Below are 16,354 nucleotides of genomic sequence, written 5' to 3'. Positions count from 1 at the left end.
ATTCCGAGTGCAGTTCAATCCAAGTCGAGCGGGATTCGACATACTATTGAGATTTTTGTTAATTGTAGAGCCCACTGTGCATCCATCAATGCATTGAAATATATGTAATATTTTTGTTACTTATGTTTTGAACGTTGAGTAAGTAAATCTTGTGTAATTTATTTTTCCAAATTTTGCTATGTGTTAAAACAAGAGTATTCAAAGTTAATTGATACTGTAAATTAACTATAGGTATTTGTTTTACGTTATTAAATCCTACTTCTACAGGCAAAGAAATTCTCAAATTGCTGGCCACGTTGTGATGTTGTTGATTTTTAATGTCCCTACATTTTTACTAAATGTTTTTAACCTAACGCTTTTATTTTCATTCCATTTTGTTAATAACATCGCACATGGAGTCGCTCATACATCAAACCCTTTTCATAATAACTGCTTCCACTTTATAAATAATAGTCTCAATTAAGTCATGATTAGTCATTCTTTTTTAACTAGGCTAATAAACTAGTAATACACATGTTATTTTTTCCTGGTTTTAAATAAATGGCTAGTGCATATTTGATGGCCAAAGATTAGACAAGTATCTCTTTAACAGCAATCGAAATTTTAGAACTTTAGTAGTATTTTGCTATTACAACATGTTTTTTATAGCTGCACTCTGTAACAAACAGAATTCTTCAATATTGCAATATGCAATCACAAAATATACACTGAATTTTTTTTTCAATTTAAACCGTTAGAATTCACTACAATATTATACATATAAATTTGAGGATTGGCACCATTAAAAAAAATACTCTAATAATAAAATAAAAACTTGTGATAATTGAAATTTGAAAATCAGCGGTGATAAATGCTGAATATGAAAATTCATTAGTGAAGGGGCCAGAGGCCAAATGATGGAAAGACATGTGCCACAATATAATGACAAAATCAATTGGGACATGACATTCGTAGACATGTTTCCAACCAAATTGCTTTTGGTTTCTGTTTATTTTTTCCTTTGGGAAAATATAATTAATTTTATTAGGAATATTTTATTTTTCTAGTGCCTACCATTTGTCACTTTTTGAAGGCGTGACCACATTTTTGTGAACAAATGCACTATGTGGTTATGACAATTTCATGTGTGCTTTCGATTCTTTGCAACCAAAAATCATTGGGAATGATGTTTGTCTTTGTCTTTTTAAATAAAGTGTAAATTAGGGTTTGAATATTATTTGATCCTCTTTATTAAAAGTAATCCTAACGGTGTCGGATAAAGGGGTCATAATTAATTTAGATTGATAATGTTTATCCATCTAATACAAAAATTAGAATCATTTTGTTCATATTATTTTTGGTAATTAGAAATATTTTGGGATGATTAAAATGTGGTGATGATATGAGTGAACTTTCATACACCTTATTTTGAAAAATAAATTAATTTGGGGATTAACAAGATGGATTGTATCTGGATATTTTCAAGCTTATGCTTCTACTGTAATGTACAAGTACAATCAATTCCAAGACCCATAATCACATAATTATTTAACTCTATCTCCTTGTTAATCATTATTCAAATTTAATAGCGTACGTATGAAATTATTGAATTCTAAGGCGAAACTTATTATTATTAAAAGTAAGTGTGTACTTATTACTTAACACCGTAGCAATAAAAGCATATCTTTTTTTATTAATTGTTGCAACTACAACTTTTAGTATATTTTTTGGATGACTCTAAACTTCTGATCAAATTGGGCCTCTAACCCAAATCATTTGACCTACTTCTATCAACAACCTTAAATAATAGTAGTACCCAAATATGATATGAATATAAATTAAAGATCATCTTCTAATACTTATAACATCACCATAATTCAAAATTAAAACTAAATTTATACCCTTAATTTTGAAATGAATAGATGAGATTAAAGTTCACAAATTTCAATAAATAGTAAACAAAATATCAACAAAAAAGTAATATCGTCATTATGTTATCATATGATAATTTTCGCGGGTGTTTTTTATATCAACATTGTGTATTACAAATATCAACAATATAACATGAGAATATCAACACAAGGACAAGAAAATATCAACACATTTTTATTGATATTTTACCTACCCTATATTGAGATGTTGTATAATTGAGATTATTTTTGCATTTATTGATAAAATCTGTTTATCAACATGTACGAAAATTGAAATATAATTTATCAAATTTCATCACCCGAACATCGTCGGAACATATGTAATTGAGATCTCGTTGAAATCCTTATAAAATTATCTTTAATTTGATATATTTTTTGTGAAAAAATAATTTAAATCGAGAGAGTTACATTAATTTAAAGTTTTGAGATGATTTTGATGAGAGAGAATTGACATTAATATCCTTTAAGTTTATTTAATAATTTTTAATTTAAAATCTAATCTACGCGGCATTATTATCTCCTAATTAAATAGCCAAGATTATTTGATCTTAATTTATGATTATTAATTATTTAGTAATTGATCACTCCCTCTCCCTCGTAAATGTAGTATATTTGAGTTGCAATATCAAGTTATTTTAAGTCCATTCCAAATTACCGACTTTAATCAATTACTAGCACAAAATTAAGTAGGGTGATTAATTTGGAGTGGCTTGTATACTTTGCAGGTCAAGAAAATTTCGTTTAAGAATAAATGTGTGGAATTTTCTATAGATTGGGTACTAATCGATTAACTCAACAGTTAATTGAAAAAGTGATCAAGAATTAATATTTGACAAATCCAACACTCTGAGCCTTACCCACAACTGAATCCAAGCTGCTGTCGTAGAGGCCTAGATTCCGTGCCACCGCGAATCCGGCGTGCATCCCATCTACAGCGGCACTCACTATTCCACCGGCGTACCCAGCCCCCTCACCAACTGGGTACAGCCCTTTGAGCGACGTGCTCTCCCAAGTATCACTTCTGCGCGTGATTTGGATGGGAGAACTAGTTCTCGTCTGCAGGAAACATGAATGTGATCATCGTGACAAGCTGTTTGCCATTTTCAAGAATTGTGTGCGCAGTACTGCAATGCAGGCCGTGTAATTGAACGAGTGGATTTACCTCAACTCCATGTAGAAGCGCGCTGCTGGAGATGAACCCGGGCAGCTGTGATAAAGTTATAAAAGAGCAACCATGTTCAATATATGTTCTTACAGTTTAATTTGGGTAAATTTTAAATACTAAAAGTGCAACGGGGTGCGGGGGTTAAACTTAAACCTCTTCGTTGAACATTGAAATCGCTCGTTGCAAAGCTTCAGTGATATGAAGGGGGTACAGCTCATGAAGATTTGCAGGCTTTACCCCCAATCTATAACTGGATGGTGGTAAAGATGTTGCTGCAAAAGAAAGCTAGTCGAGATAAGTCTTCAAGAACAGTAATGCAACGCGAGAGAGAGAAAGAGATTCGCACTTAGCAATCTGTTATCGAGGAAATCAGTAACTGTTTGAACTGGAACCACAAAGTCACCCCCACCCATCATAGCCGCTTTCCGCTCAAATGTTCTCTGGACAGTGAATGATGACATATATGTGCAAAGGATGAGAGATTTCGAAATGAAAAGTCAAAACTTAAGCATGGTTTTCTTGTTTATAATAGTTCAAGAAACCATTGAAACCAGCCAGATCAGAAAGTACCTGGAACTCTACCCCTGCAAGAGGCCCAGTCAGGTTTAAATCTTCAAAATCTTTTGACGACACGTTTACTACTAGTGCTGCATTTGCCCACCTAGATGAACGTCGAGAAAATGACATGCCATTGATACAAAGTTCAGATGGATCAGTGCTGGTAAGAACCACCTGCATAGTAATTATTTGATGTGGCTGTCAATCACGAATATTGTGCGAGGAAACCCAGTTAACATGGATTTTGTACGTCCAAGGATGCCTATATAGTACGAAAATGAACAGCAGACTGTTGTGAAAATGATGAGATGCAATGCAAAAACGATAAACAATACCTGGCCACCAGGGCACATGCAAAAGGAATAACAACTACGAGTTACTGGCTCCATATTCGAGAGTATGCTTGTATCTGTTCCTTCAACATACCGAGCAACCTGGTAATCAGCTACTGGTACTTTCCCACGCCCACGTTGAACCTCATTGGCTAATCCAGAATACTGCAAAGATCATCATTTTAGATGCACAGGATAAGACTGTCAAGGCTTTAAATTGAGAAGCAGCAGATAGTTTGACTCGTACAATAAAGTCGCCTGTTAAAAGGGAATATCATGGAAGCCGTACGTAATTTTAGTCTAGTAAGTAACCCACCTGTATATCATTTATCAATTCTTGAGGATGCTCCACCCGCAAGCCAACCTGTAAAGTTCACAAAAAATGAGCTTACATGTATTCATAGCAGTTGCAACAAATGAACGTAGCAAATACTGCTTAACAATCAAATTAAAATACAACATTATGTTTCCTGTATTGTTATGTTTTGCTTTTTATCACCAAAAATATAAATTATTGATCATAATAACCTTCTTGTGAACAGTGAAGACAAGAAACAATAAATTTGGACAAATCATTCACTGCAGATAAATTGCAATGTAGTAACTTGCAAGAGGACTAAAAAATAGAGAGAGAAAAGAAAAATCCTAACAAGAAACTTACAGCAAAATCCTTATGAACCACATTCACATTATGAGAAAGAAGCATTTGATAAGTGTCGCGTGCAGAATGGCCTACTGCAAGAACTATGGCATCACATCCCAAGTTCTGCGAACTAGAATCGAAGCTGCCTCTTGAATCGGAGATTTTAACACCTGAAACAGTTTCACCATTGACCAGCAGATCATCCACTCTCATCCCAAATCTAATGGTTACCTGAGCATATTGATTATTGACAAATGAAACATTAAGAGGAAAATCAACCGAATATTGATGGCTATACGGGAACAACCCAACAACTGGTTATAGATGAGCAAACACACAAAGGAACTCACACCCAATTCTTGCAGGTATTGGCGAAAATTTTTAAGTAGCGGAATCAATCTGTCAGTTCCAAGATGAGGTTTCCCATCAACCAATATACAACGTGGGGCTCCAAAGTTAACCAATGTGTTCAAAACCTATTGATGCAAAAGATAAAGCCAAAGGAAATGGCCATCAAATGTAAGTAGCTGATATGTTGTAAGAAGCAGTAAGTGGAAAATATGAGAAACACTGCATATTGCAGGAAGCTGCACCAAATACTACGATGAGAGAGCAACGCTTACTGTTAAGACACTACTGTTATTTCTTCCGGTCCTTGTAACCAGTTTCCCGTCACTCCAAGTACCTGCACCACCCTGTCATACATAAGTTTTTAATAAAGGAACCATGGCAACAAGTGCAGAAATACATTTATGCTAACGAGTCAAAATCAAGGACTTGAGAAGTTGGAACAGAACCTTTGAAACAATGGTTAAACTAATATAGTTGCTAGTCTTTGGATAGTAAGCTGACTCAACTGTTGTTGCATTTTGATTGCATAATTATAGGCCAGATTTGCACAACCAGATCAAGGAAAAATGAGAGATGCCACAGAAACATAACCAAGGACTAGAAAACCTTGAAACTACTATTTGGATAAAGATATGACCTCTCCAAAGCAAAAATTGCTTTCCACTTGCAACATTCGACGGACTATCAGAGCACCAATGTCCCGTCCTCTTTGTTCAACAGCTTCCCCCCTTTCTATGAGGGTAACATCTGCACCAACTTCAGCAAGCACAAGAGAAGCAAACAAACCAGACGGACCACTACCAACAACTACTACTCTAGGTTTTCTGGTTGCAGAGAAGTTGTCAGAACCCGTAATATGATTGCTGTGAACAACTTCTGCAGATGTTGCACTTTCTTTTATCTTTTGACATTGGCGTATAATACTCGATAAGTCACCAAAAGTCTTGTCAAAATGCAGAAACTCCAGACACCCATTCTTTGGTTCCAATTCCGAAATGAACTCCCAAGTACGAGGTTCAAGGTGAAGGAGCTTATGAACATCCATATCTACAGTATATACAAACTTTGGCTCCTTCTGCAGCTAAAGTAAGCAAATGAAAGTTAGTTAGTCTAGTACAACTTTGGTTACAACAAATTATTGGAATGATCTAGCATCCTCATTTGTAAAATAAAACATTAGAAATTTGAAGTTTCTTCAATCCGACTACAAAAGTAGCATCAACAAAAATGCCATATCATATACACCCTCCGTCCACTACCAAGACATTGGTAGTGGATTTTAATAGAAAATCGGTAAAGTAAGAGAGTGATAAAGGCCGTGGTTGGAGTATTGTTAATGAAAATGGGGTCCATCTTATCAGAGAGAGAAACTTACTAAAAATAGAAGATGAGTAATTTCTTTGGACGACCCAAAACAGAAAATAGATATTGGTCGTGGACAGAGGGAGTACTAATGTATACCAACCATAACACAATGAAATTATTAGAACAAAATCATATTTAATTAACATATTGTGCCCCTGTGAAGTCCTTCAAACCAAAGGTTCAATGAACAGAAAGTTGCATCATTCTTTGAGAACAAAAGTCACAAACTATTTTGTTTGTTGATTTCAATGCTGAAGTTTTCCAGGAGAGATAAACATCTCTCTCTCCCTTCACCCAGGGGTACATGGTTCTGTTCTCCAGTTAATGGTTCTGTTCTCCAGTTAAAACTTTCAAGTATCCCACTCTCTTAATCAAGAAAAGGAAAAGTAAACCTGTACAAAACACATTAATTGGTGTCTGAGGCTGAAGTAAGAGTTGTATATGAAATAAACTTTGTTTTATGTCATGCTAACTGTTTTGTGGATGATGATGCAAGGAATTATCCTTTATATCACAATATTTAGCAAATTTTGCAAAACAAAGAACCAAACAAGAATAAGTAAGGGTAAGGATTTCCAATATGAATATGTGAATTGATTCAAGTACTACTATATCATTAAATACAAATCAACATTTAAATTCAATAACCAAAAACTAATAAGAACATTCTCTAAAATAGCCAAACACAAATAGAATGATATGATATTCAATGTGGAGTCAGCTCATGATCATTTGTAGTTGGAATAGGGCCAGATTTGGAAGCATCAACATAAAGTTTGAATTATGTTTGATTTACATATAAATTCAAAGGGGTGGGGAGGTTGGGGCAAGAGATGTGAAAGCAAAACCACTAAGCATGACAGAACTTCAGCTTAAACTACCACACTCTGATACAGAGCAAAGGCGGCAGTAATACACTACCCACAGGATGTATGATAAAAGACCAGAGAGAGTAACTAAAGTGCACAAGGTATATGAATAAGAACTTAATGATAAATATTAAAACCAAATTAAAAGAGTCTCCTCTTTTGAGGCCACACAAAACTTCCGTCCTCAATGGTCTCTATTAGATACCTCCTGCTATCACTGAAGGGGTATTTGTAGAGTTTGTAACAAGACTCCTACTAGGAAAAGGAAATTAAAACCATCTGCTAAATAACGATACTTAAGAAATCCTAAAATAATTTTTCCAAGACTCCTACTCCAACTAGAAAACAATCAAAATATATCCTAAAAGAAACCTATGAAAATCTGCAAAAAATACAGGGAATCAATCCCTATCACACTAAGCTGCTATTCTTAAAATTAAGAGTAACTTACCTAACTGTCTTGAGAAATTTAGAGCCTTAAAAATTAATATCCTCAACGGCACAAGTAACTATCAGGACATAAGAAGTGAGGACTTGAGAAATATGAAAACAATCAACAGAACTTTTTAAAGTGTATTAACAAGGACATACTAACAAATCAAGAAACTATGTTTCTGGTTCTATTTTAAACTCTGTTTACAAGGACATTCTTATTTGTTAATTAGTTAGAATGGTCTTTTTCAAATAGTTATTTAAATTATTCTTTAGTTTTTTCAAACTCTTATTTTATAGAAGCACAGGCAGCAGGCATGATATTTCCTTTCTTTTTTTATATCAAGGTATAAGCTTTTAAACTCTGCCAACTAATGGCGTGGGTGGTGTCAACACATGGAATATTAAGATATGTAGGAGATTGTCCCAGTTCCAGCCCAGCACAGGCAGGAAAGGCAGGTTACTAATTGTACGTCCGCAGTGGATGGGATGGGTACAAGACTGTATTCAAATTGTGTGGCTATGGATTGCAGATATTTTAATACTAATCTCGCATATTTGGTAAGTCAATCCAACTTGAATTCGCAATGCTAATTCATCGTCCGACTATATTAGGAAATTACTTGGAAATCCAATGCCAATGTATTACAGGCAGGCACAAACCTGTAAATCAATGTATAAGGAAATTCATAATGGCTTACTAATAAAATCTGCAAAATCTACATCCGCCTCAATTGATACAGTCTTTATTAGCCGTCTCATCCACTCTGCAGGATAATACCGTTACTGGTACCGCTCCTCTAAAAATTAAGGGATTCATCACTACAAAAGGTAAAATTAGACTAGCCAGAAACTTCACCTCTCTTTTTTCCTAGAGCCAGGGTAAGTACTGAAAACATGTCTTACACCAAAATGTCGGAAAAAAATCCAAGTGAAGAGGTTGAGGAAAAGAATATTAAAAATAAATCAGTGATAAAAGGTTGTCCATCACTAGATTTGAACCAATCCTCAGAAGAAATGGATCTGCAGTTAAATCCGTTTCCTAACTTGACAGATACCAGTAAATTGGACCCCTCAAAGGCATCGCAGCTTCAGCATGTGGTACGCGAGGAGGAACCAGAATACAGCTGCAACTTTTGCCCAAAGAAGTTCTTTAATAAGCAAGCGCTAGGTGGACATCAAAACGCCCATAAAATTGAGAAGGCCGGGCAAAAGCGAGCTCTACAAGGACAAGAAGCTACTTTAGGATATCCAGGTAATGTCATTAACTCCATTCCTTTTCCAAATTCCTTCGACCAAGTTCCGAAGATGATTAAGAGTGCACACTACCCACAATATATGGAGCATCGAGTGCAGTATGAGTGCCCGGGCTCCTTGTTCCCCATGCCTCATGAATCTGGTGTAGCTCAGCCGTTTAGATTTGGTGGCTTTTGCACTATCTCAAAACCACAAATGAATGCCCGAGACTACCCAGGATCCATGTTCCCAACTTCTCATGGATATAAGGAACCGTATCCCTTTATGGAACTCGGTAGCATTTACAAAAGCGTGGAAATACCCCCTGTTATGTCAATTGGGAGAAGGACAGGTCCAATAGGACAAGGCGCGAGTACATCTGATGTGAGATCCACAACCGTTGCAAAGAATGATAATGCAGAGCATCACAGACACATCAAGAATGCAGAGGTTCAACACCCAGAAGATGGCCTCGACTTATCATTAAAGCTTTAATCATAATGCCTCTATTTTATGCTGTTGTTTCAATTTTAATCAATTAAATTGGATTGCTTCTAATAAATATTTGAGTTCTCAAATGCTGCCTAGTTGGGAAAATATTTGTGAAGGGCCAAGTAATCATCTTTGCATGCATAGTAGAATTAGTAACTATGAAAGGTTATAGAATATCAATCTTGGAAAAAGGCGTTTATCACAATAAAAATGAAAAAATTAAACAAATGAACTAGAGATTATCTCTCCCTCCCCAAAAAAAAGAATAAGAAAAAAACATTGATGCTTAAGATGCTTTCTCAATAGCTTAGAACTTTTAACCGTTTGGTAGGGTAGATAACTCTTCTATCTTGAAGTTATCCTACCTAAAATGTGTGTTTTTTTTATCATGTTTTGCTTTATCCATCTTCCCTACCAAACAGGCACTAATAAGTGTGCAAGATTTCTTGATAGAGAACAACAATCCAAAATATCTTAATTGAACGAATTTCCAACAAGCACTTGAAAATCATCTCTTTGGTCTAGTTGATATATGAGGACAAAAAAATCCACATTCTATTCCTCCTATATAAATGAGAAAAAAAAACATATCCAATGTCAAGAATACTTGAGATTAGATAATGCATTTCCTTGTTATTCATTATTGTCACATTTGACATGAATATTAAACATGGTATCATTTCATACAGTATTTAACTTATGCCTTACTTGTTTTTGATGATTCACACAACTGAATTTAAGTCTCTTAAGTAAATACATTGTAAAAAAACAAAGGAAAAAAGTACTCTAGTCGCCCCAAGGCTCGCCCTGTGAATGTGGCTCACCCCAACCACCTCGGGGCAATTCAGTTGGCATGCCCCGCGCCCCATGCACTATTTTAACAACACTGCTTCAATTACTTTATTTCTCTCCCCACTAATATACTCCTAAACTACTTTTCTCTCTCCATTTAACACACTAAAAAATACCTCCTAAAAAGAAATCACGTGCCATCCTTTAAGTGTGACAACTCCTCCGGGACAAAGGGGTATATAAAAGTGGGCTCACATTCCACTAATTTTTCTCACTCACTTTCCTTCACATTTCTTAAACCCGCGCTAAGTCAAAGCTGAACTTTATTTTGCGGACGGAGATGAGCACAAAGTCAACTAGCACGATAACACTATATTTGACTGTACATTTTTCTTAAAGGTGAAAGAAAGTATATCATCAAGTATCCTCTAATGTTCCAAGAGCCCATCACATGTGGCTTGCATCAAAACTCCTACACAAACTTCATCAAGTATCTAGCCATTGGTAGACAGTCATGACTCTCAATCCAAGAAGTAGTTAAATGGCTCATCTTGAGTTTTTGGATTACATATAACGAGGTGCACTTAGAAACTAGACCACATAGACATGCCTACAAAGAAGTACTACATGTTAGTATTGTAGCGGGGGCAATGTTATGTCACATACGTTTGTGTGTGGCCCTAAACTCCAAGAACAATATTCTGAAAAAGGTTACCACTTTACCTTGAACTTTAATTGCTTCTGCTAGCCCCCGACACAAAAAGGTTAGCACTTCACCTTGAGCAATAGGCTCTTTTATTGCAGGCTAGTTTTCTTTTAAGCTAAAGTTTGCCTTTGAACCATATATACTACTACTAGAACATTATCAATACCAATGGCTTCCAATGATAGTTGCACATTCCTCTTAATCATTAATCAATGTGAGAAATTTGCACAAAAAAATCTCAATTATGCAGCTCAAATAGTTACAGTGTTCGAAATAATCTACCTTTCTTGCATCAAACGATTTTCTAACCACGGTGAACGCTTCCAGTGGCAACATTGAGGAGACCTGCAAACCATTGCATAAACAGTTTCATAGGTAGTCATAGAAAATCCAAAAGCAACAGAAGAATATCCAGTTTAGGAACATGCTTTTCATTCGAATTGATACAACTTCCATACTAAAAAAAACGATTTTTACAAAATGATGCATCATCAAGAACCAATTCCAAGCTCCCTCATCTAAAAAGCAACAAATCAGAGCTCAGTAATTGAAATTCAATCTCTCACCGGAAATTCAAGAATCTTGGCAATCTCTCTAAGCAGAGGCTCAGAGATATCCCAGAAATCTTTCCCAGGGTCATCTTGAACCGAAACTGCGAGTCGGGAAATTCTCCAAACACCTTCTAGGGGTGTCGGTGCGTCGCTTTTAGTCTGTTTCTTTTCTCTCAACTTCTTTTTCTCCGATGGGTACCTCAACTTCCCGGTCCTTTTGGCTTTCTTAGCACAATATATTCGAGGAAATGGCCGGACTTTGACATATTGATTGGGATTTTGAAATGCGAATCTGCTGTAAAATGTTGAAGTGGAGCAGTTGTGGAAGGAAACAGTGAGATTGTGTGAGATAACGGGCATCCTCGGTTGTCAGTTGGAGAATTTCGAAAAGAAATCAAAGTTTGGGTTTTAGTTTTGCGGATGTTTATCCTTTTGTTTTCTGTTTTTCAATCTTTTACACTAGTATTTACAAATTATTATTGGGTTCATATCTTTTGCAATATTTCAATCTCTAACACTTTTTATCATATGTTCATTCTTTAAAAAATAGGAACTTTTAAAACGGCATAAATTTTTATAGTAAACTATATAAACGGTATCTGATCTTTCACTTTCGCACATAAATGGTACCTGATCTTTATTTTATATCAATTTTGGTACCCCATGACAAAAATAACCATGTGTACCAAATATGTGATTTTTTTCTTCCTTTCTTATTTCTTTTTTTCTTTTTAGTTTATTCTTTTTTCTTCTTTGTTTTTAGTATTTTATCTTCCTTTCTTCTTTCTTTTTTTTCCCTTAGTTTATGTTTCCTCTTTTTTCTTTTCTCTTCTTTTTCCTTTTTCTTTTTAGTGTTTTCTAATTGCATTCTTTATCATTATGAATACAATTCACAATTTTAAATTTTGATTAAGACTTTATTGTTAGATATTAATTTAATATAAAATAATAATTACTCCCTCTGTCCCGCTTTAGCAGTCCCATTGACTTTTCTGCACTCATTTTGTAAAAATGATAATAAATAGTTAAAGTAGATAAATAATAAAGTAAAAAATAGAATAATGTAGATAAGACTCTTCTCTATATTATTCTCTTTTTTAATTTATTATTTCTACACTTTAATTATTTATTATCATTTTTACAAAATGAGTGCAGAAAAGTTAATGGGACTTCTAAAGCGGGACGGAGGGAGTATTATTTATTAATTACTACTAGTTTTTACTATTATAACAATAATATTATTATAATAATTAAATATAATTATAACTATAATTATAATTAAATATATTTAAATGATATAAAAAATAAATTAATTATAAATTTATAACATCAAAATAATAATATTAATATTGATTAATAATAATAGTATAAAGAGTGAGGAGAATGAGAGAATGTATTATAATATTACCTTTGGTACTAGTTTTGTCAATACCCAAAATACCCTTTATAACACATATGGAAAAATGAATTTGTTTAGAGGGTATTTGGGGTGAAAATTGCATCAGGTACCAAAAATGTGATTAATAGGTACTAAAGACGATCTAAAATAAAGATCATGTACCATTTATGTGCGAAAGTGAAAGATCAGGTACCGTTTATGTAGTTCATTATAATATATAATTATTAAAATAAGAGATAAGAATTAGTAAAATAAAAAAGAAGAGAAAAGAGTAAAATAAGATAGATAAAGAGAAAATATAGTAAAAAATAAAATTTGTGGACCGTGAAATCTACTTCCTAAAATAGAAATCTTAAAATGTTTCAATTTTTAAAGAACATATTAAAATGAAAATAATTTCTATTTTTAAGGGACGATGTAGTATTAAATTTCTAACATCATATTGGGGCACTAACAATGGTAGCCTTAAATTCGAAGTTTATCTCAGAGTCTATCTTCATTTCCTCCTGACACGTCAACAACTCATCTCAAAGCCTATCTCCCTTCAACGAGAGCCCATCTCAGAGCCTATCTCAGAGCCCATTTCACTTTCACATCATCACTATTTTATATTTTTCAATTTTAATTGTTAGTATAAAATAAAATAACAAGAAAAATAATTAAAAACAACTAAATAAAAAAATAAATTTCATTAAAACGAAAAATCCTATATTTCAAAAAAAAAACACTCCCTCCGTCCCATAAAATGTGTGCACTTTCCATTTTCGTCCGTTCCACAAAAACATGTGCATTCCATTTTTGGAAAGTTATATCAAATTAATAATGTAGGTCCACTATCCACTAACACTACTTTAACAGTACTATTCTCCTCCTCAATGGCAGATCCAGAAAGTGAAATCCGTGGGGCCGGATATTATAAAATTTTAATAATATAATATTTAAATAATAATTTTTAAATCATTTTATTTTAAATAGTCATATTCCTATTCAGTGAGCGATAATTAATTTCTTAGAATATCCTTGTATAGAAGCGGAGCCAGGAATTCTACTCAAAAGATGTAAAAATATTCATGAGAAAAATTTGAAGAAACGAGGGGATGCATTTATGAAGAAATCTAAATAAATTTTTGCAAATTTATCAAACAAAATACACTATTACGTTAAATTATGAGAGGGGACATTTGCTCCACCTGTGGACCATGTGGCGCCACTGTCCTTATATACAGGAATGAAATTAAAAATTTAAATAAACTGGTGCTAATGTTTTAAAAATAATAATATTAAAAAAAAGATAGAATATATGTAGAGGACACTGATAAAAAAAATTAAATTCTAATAATACATAACTGAAGATCAAATCTCAAATTGATTAGTAAAAATGAAAAGAAACCAAAATTTGAAAAGTTAATACTTTACTTGAAATCTAAAATATGTTATCACATTGTACCACTATATAAAGAAATAAACAAACTACTTTCTCTTTCCCATTATAAGAGTCATATTTTGTTATTTCGATCCGTTTCACAATAAGAATCACATTTCACTTATAAAAAAAAAACATAAATCCATAAAATAAGGTATTAGAACTCAAATTAATTGAATTCATTTATTTAAGTGATATGTACTTACTAAAATTAATTAAAGTAAATTAAAATCAAATTCATTAATTAATTTTATTAATGAGATTAATGGGCTATTGACCTCTTAATTGAGGTTGTTTGACCAAATGTAACTAAACCCATCCGTACGAGTCCACAACCAATTAACCGAAGTCAAACCTACAAACCTTATACACACCCGCCGCTATCTCCTTCTGCACTTCTTCTTCTTTCTTCATCGCTGATGCTTGAAGGTTTCGGGTGGAGTTGAAGCTGCTGCGGAGTTGGAGGCAGAGCTGCGATGGGTCAAAGGTCGATAATGATGTTTCCCGGCAGTGCTCGGTGGACCGCCGGTGGGGTCGGTTGACCTCACGCGACCCCACCTGGGTCCGCCGCTGCTAAGCGGGATGTTTTGCCGGCGGTCCTTGGCGACCTTCAACGAGATTAGGAACTCAAGAGTATACTTCCTAAAAGACGGCCACTTCCTCTCGAACATGTATCGAAGGCCGTTCCCGTCACCTACGTCACACAACGCCCAAAAGTCCTCCGCGATCCCCAAAGTTTGAAGAGGGAAATCGTGGGGTACCTCGAGGGCGTCGTCTCTCCCGCCGACAACTTCTTCCACATGGCCTTTTGCTCGTCCGAGGCAAGGCTAATGCCATAGTTCTTCGTATTTTCGGGCTTTCCCTTTGATCCCATTTTCCTACAAAAGAAAAGTACAATACTTAAAAAGTATACCAACAATGGGAAATCAAAGGTTCCCCCAAACTTGCACTCTTATAAGCAATACTAAAGAATCAACATATAAGTGCAAGCTTAGGTGTTCAAAACTTCTTAGATGGTAGCATGGAAACATGTAGAACATAAACATCCAAACTAGGAAACACAAATTCATCCCCCATGCAGAGACGTATCAACAATAAATCAATACATATCAACAATCTCTATAGGATACTCAAGTATTGCAATTCATGGAAATAATAATAGCCTCACAATGCTCTGAACATGATTGCAACATATGAACAAGTATAAACAAGAAGGAATCACAATTCACAAAGCTTCAAACTATCACCAAAACACAATATCACCATAGAAATCCAAAATAAGTGAACACAATCATCCCCCATCGTAAAATAAGAGTTTTCACCGACAATTCATCCAAAATATGTCTAAATCCATGAAAGAAGTAAAACAAAACTCAGAAATTTAGTTAGGATTCATACCTTGTGTTGGTTGAGAATTGAAGAAGAAGAACTCTAAACTTGGAGAGAATTGAGAGAATGATAGTGTGGGTGTGTGAAATTGGTGATTTATAAAGGTGGGGGTTGTGTGCAAGGAAGGAATTTGAGAAGGAATGGGAAAAGGAATGGAAAGCTTACCTTTTAAAACAGATTTCCCGTCTCCGGACTGCGCGCGGCGGGCCGCCGCACGGGGCGTTTAAAACTGCGATTCCTAGCGGGCCGCCGCGGCCCGTTCAGCGGTTCCTCCGGCCCGCCCTAAGCCTGCCCTAAGCCCGACCTATCCTGCACATGTGAATACACGTGTGGCGACCGCCGTGTTAAGTGCAGCGACCGCCACGCGTTAAATACACACACACACACACACACATATATATATATATATATATAAGGATGGGGATGTGTTAAAATGACAACATTTATTATAATGACACCATACCACCATTTTAGACCGTTGGATTTGGAAATCGTGTGATTATTAAGCTGCCATGTGGCAGCTGATTATAATTATGTTGAACCCATTAAAATGCTGAGGGGTAAAATAGGAAATTCCTATTCTTATGTGATTCACACAAATCACGTTGATTTTCATTCCTTCTCATTCCAATTTCCATCCTTTTCTCATTCCAATTTCACGCTAGATTCAACCAAATTCACGAGTATTTTCAATCCAGATTCTGTAGATTGAAATCGAGTTTCAATCCTAAATCCAATCTG

The 16,354-nt window shown here is 34.7% G+C and overlaps 1 protein-coding gene across 4 annotated transcripts; it reads right to left on the bottom strand.

The window, feature by feature from the left end:
- Window positions 1-2,650: 2,650 nt before the first annotated feature.
- Window positions 2,651-11,808, bottom strand: LOC125190144 (uncharacterized protein Cbei_0202). Of its 4 annotated transcripts, none has more exons than XM_048087351.1 (14): window positions 11,418-11,486; window positions 11,134-11,196; window positions 6,553-6,716; window positions 5,597-6,040; window positions 5,232-5,303; window positions 4,959-5,084; window positions 4,627-4,839; window positions 4,282-4,329; window positions 3,969-4,130; window positions 3,646-3,807; window positions 3,422-3,515; window positions 3,229-3,347; window positions 3,073-3,117; window positions 2,651-2,966 (listed from the first exon to the last, which is right to left on the bottom strand). In XM_048087351.1, the coding sequence occupies exons 3-14, from the start codon at window positions 6,628-6,630 to the stop codon at window positions 2,733-2,735; spliced, it is 1,797 nt and encodes a 598-aa protein (XP_047943308.1). In that variant the 5' UTR covers window positions 6,631-6,716; window positions 11,134-11,196; window positions 11,418-11,486; the 3' UTR covers window positions 2,651-2,732. The 4 variants fall into 4 exon arrangements, with proteins under 4 accessions (XP_047943308.1, XP_047943309.1, XP_047943306.1 ...); XM_048087352.1 differs by having other exon boundaries at window positions 5,597-6,034; XM_048087349.1 differs by lacking the exon at window positions 6,553-6,716 and having other exon boundaries at window positions 11,418-11,808.
- Between the last annotated feature and the right edge of the window lie 4,546 nt (window positions 11,809-16,354).

Source organism: Salvia hispanica, chromosome 5 (assembly GCF_023119035.1).
Source record: "Salvia hispanica cultivar TCC Black 2014 chromosome 5, UniMelb_Shisp_WGS_1.0, whole genome shotgun sequence".
NCBI lineage: Eukaryota > Viridiplantae > Streptophyta > Magnoliopsida > Lamiales > Lamiaceae > Salvia > Salvia hispanica.
The sequence above is the reverse complement of the archived record's forward strand: the minus strand, read 5'-3'. Positions and strand labels throughout refer to the sequence as shown.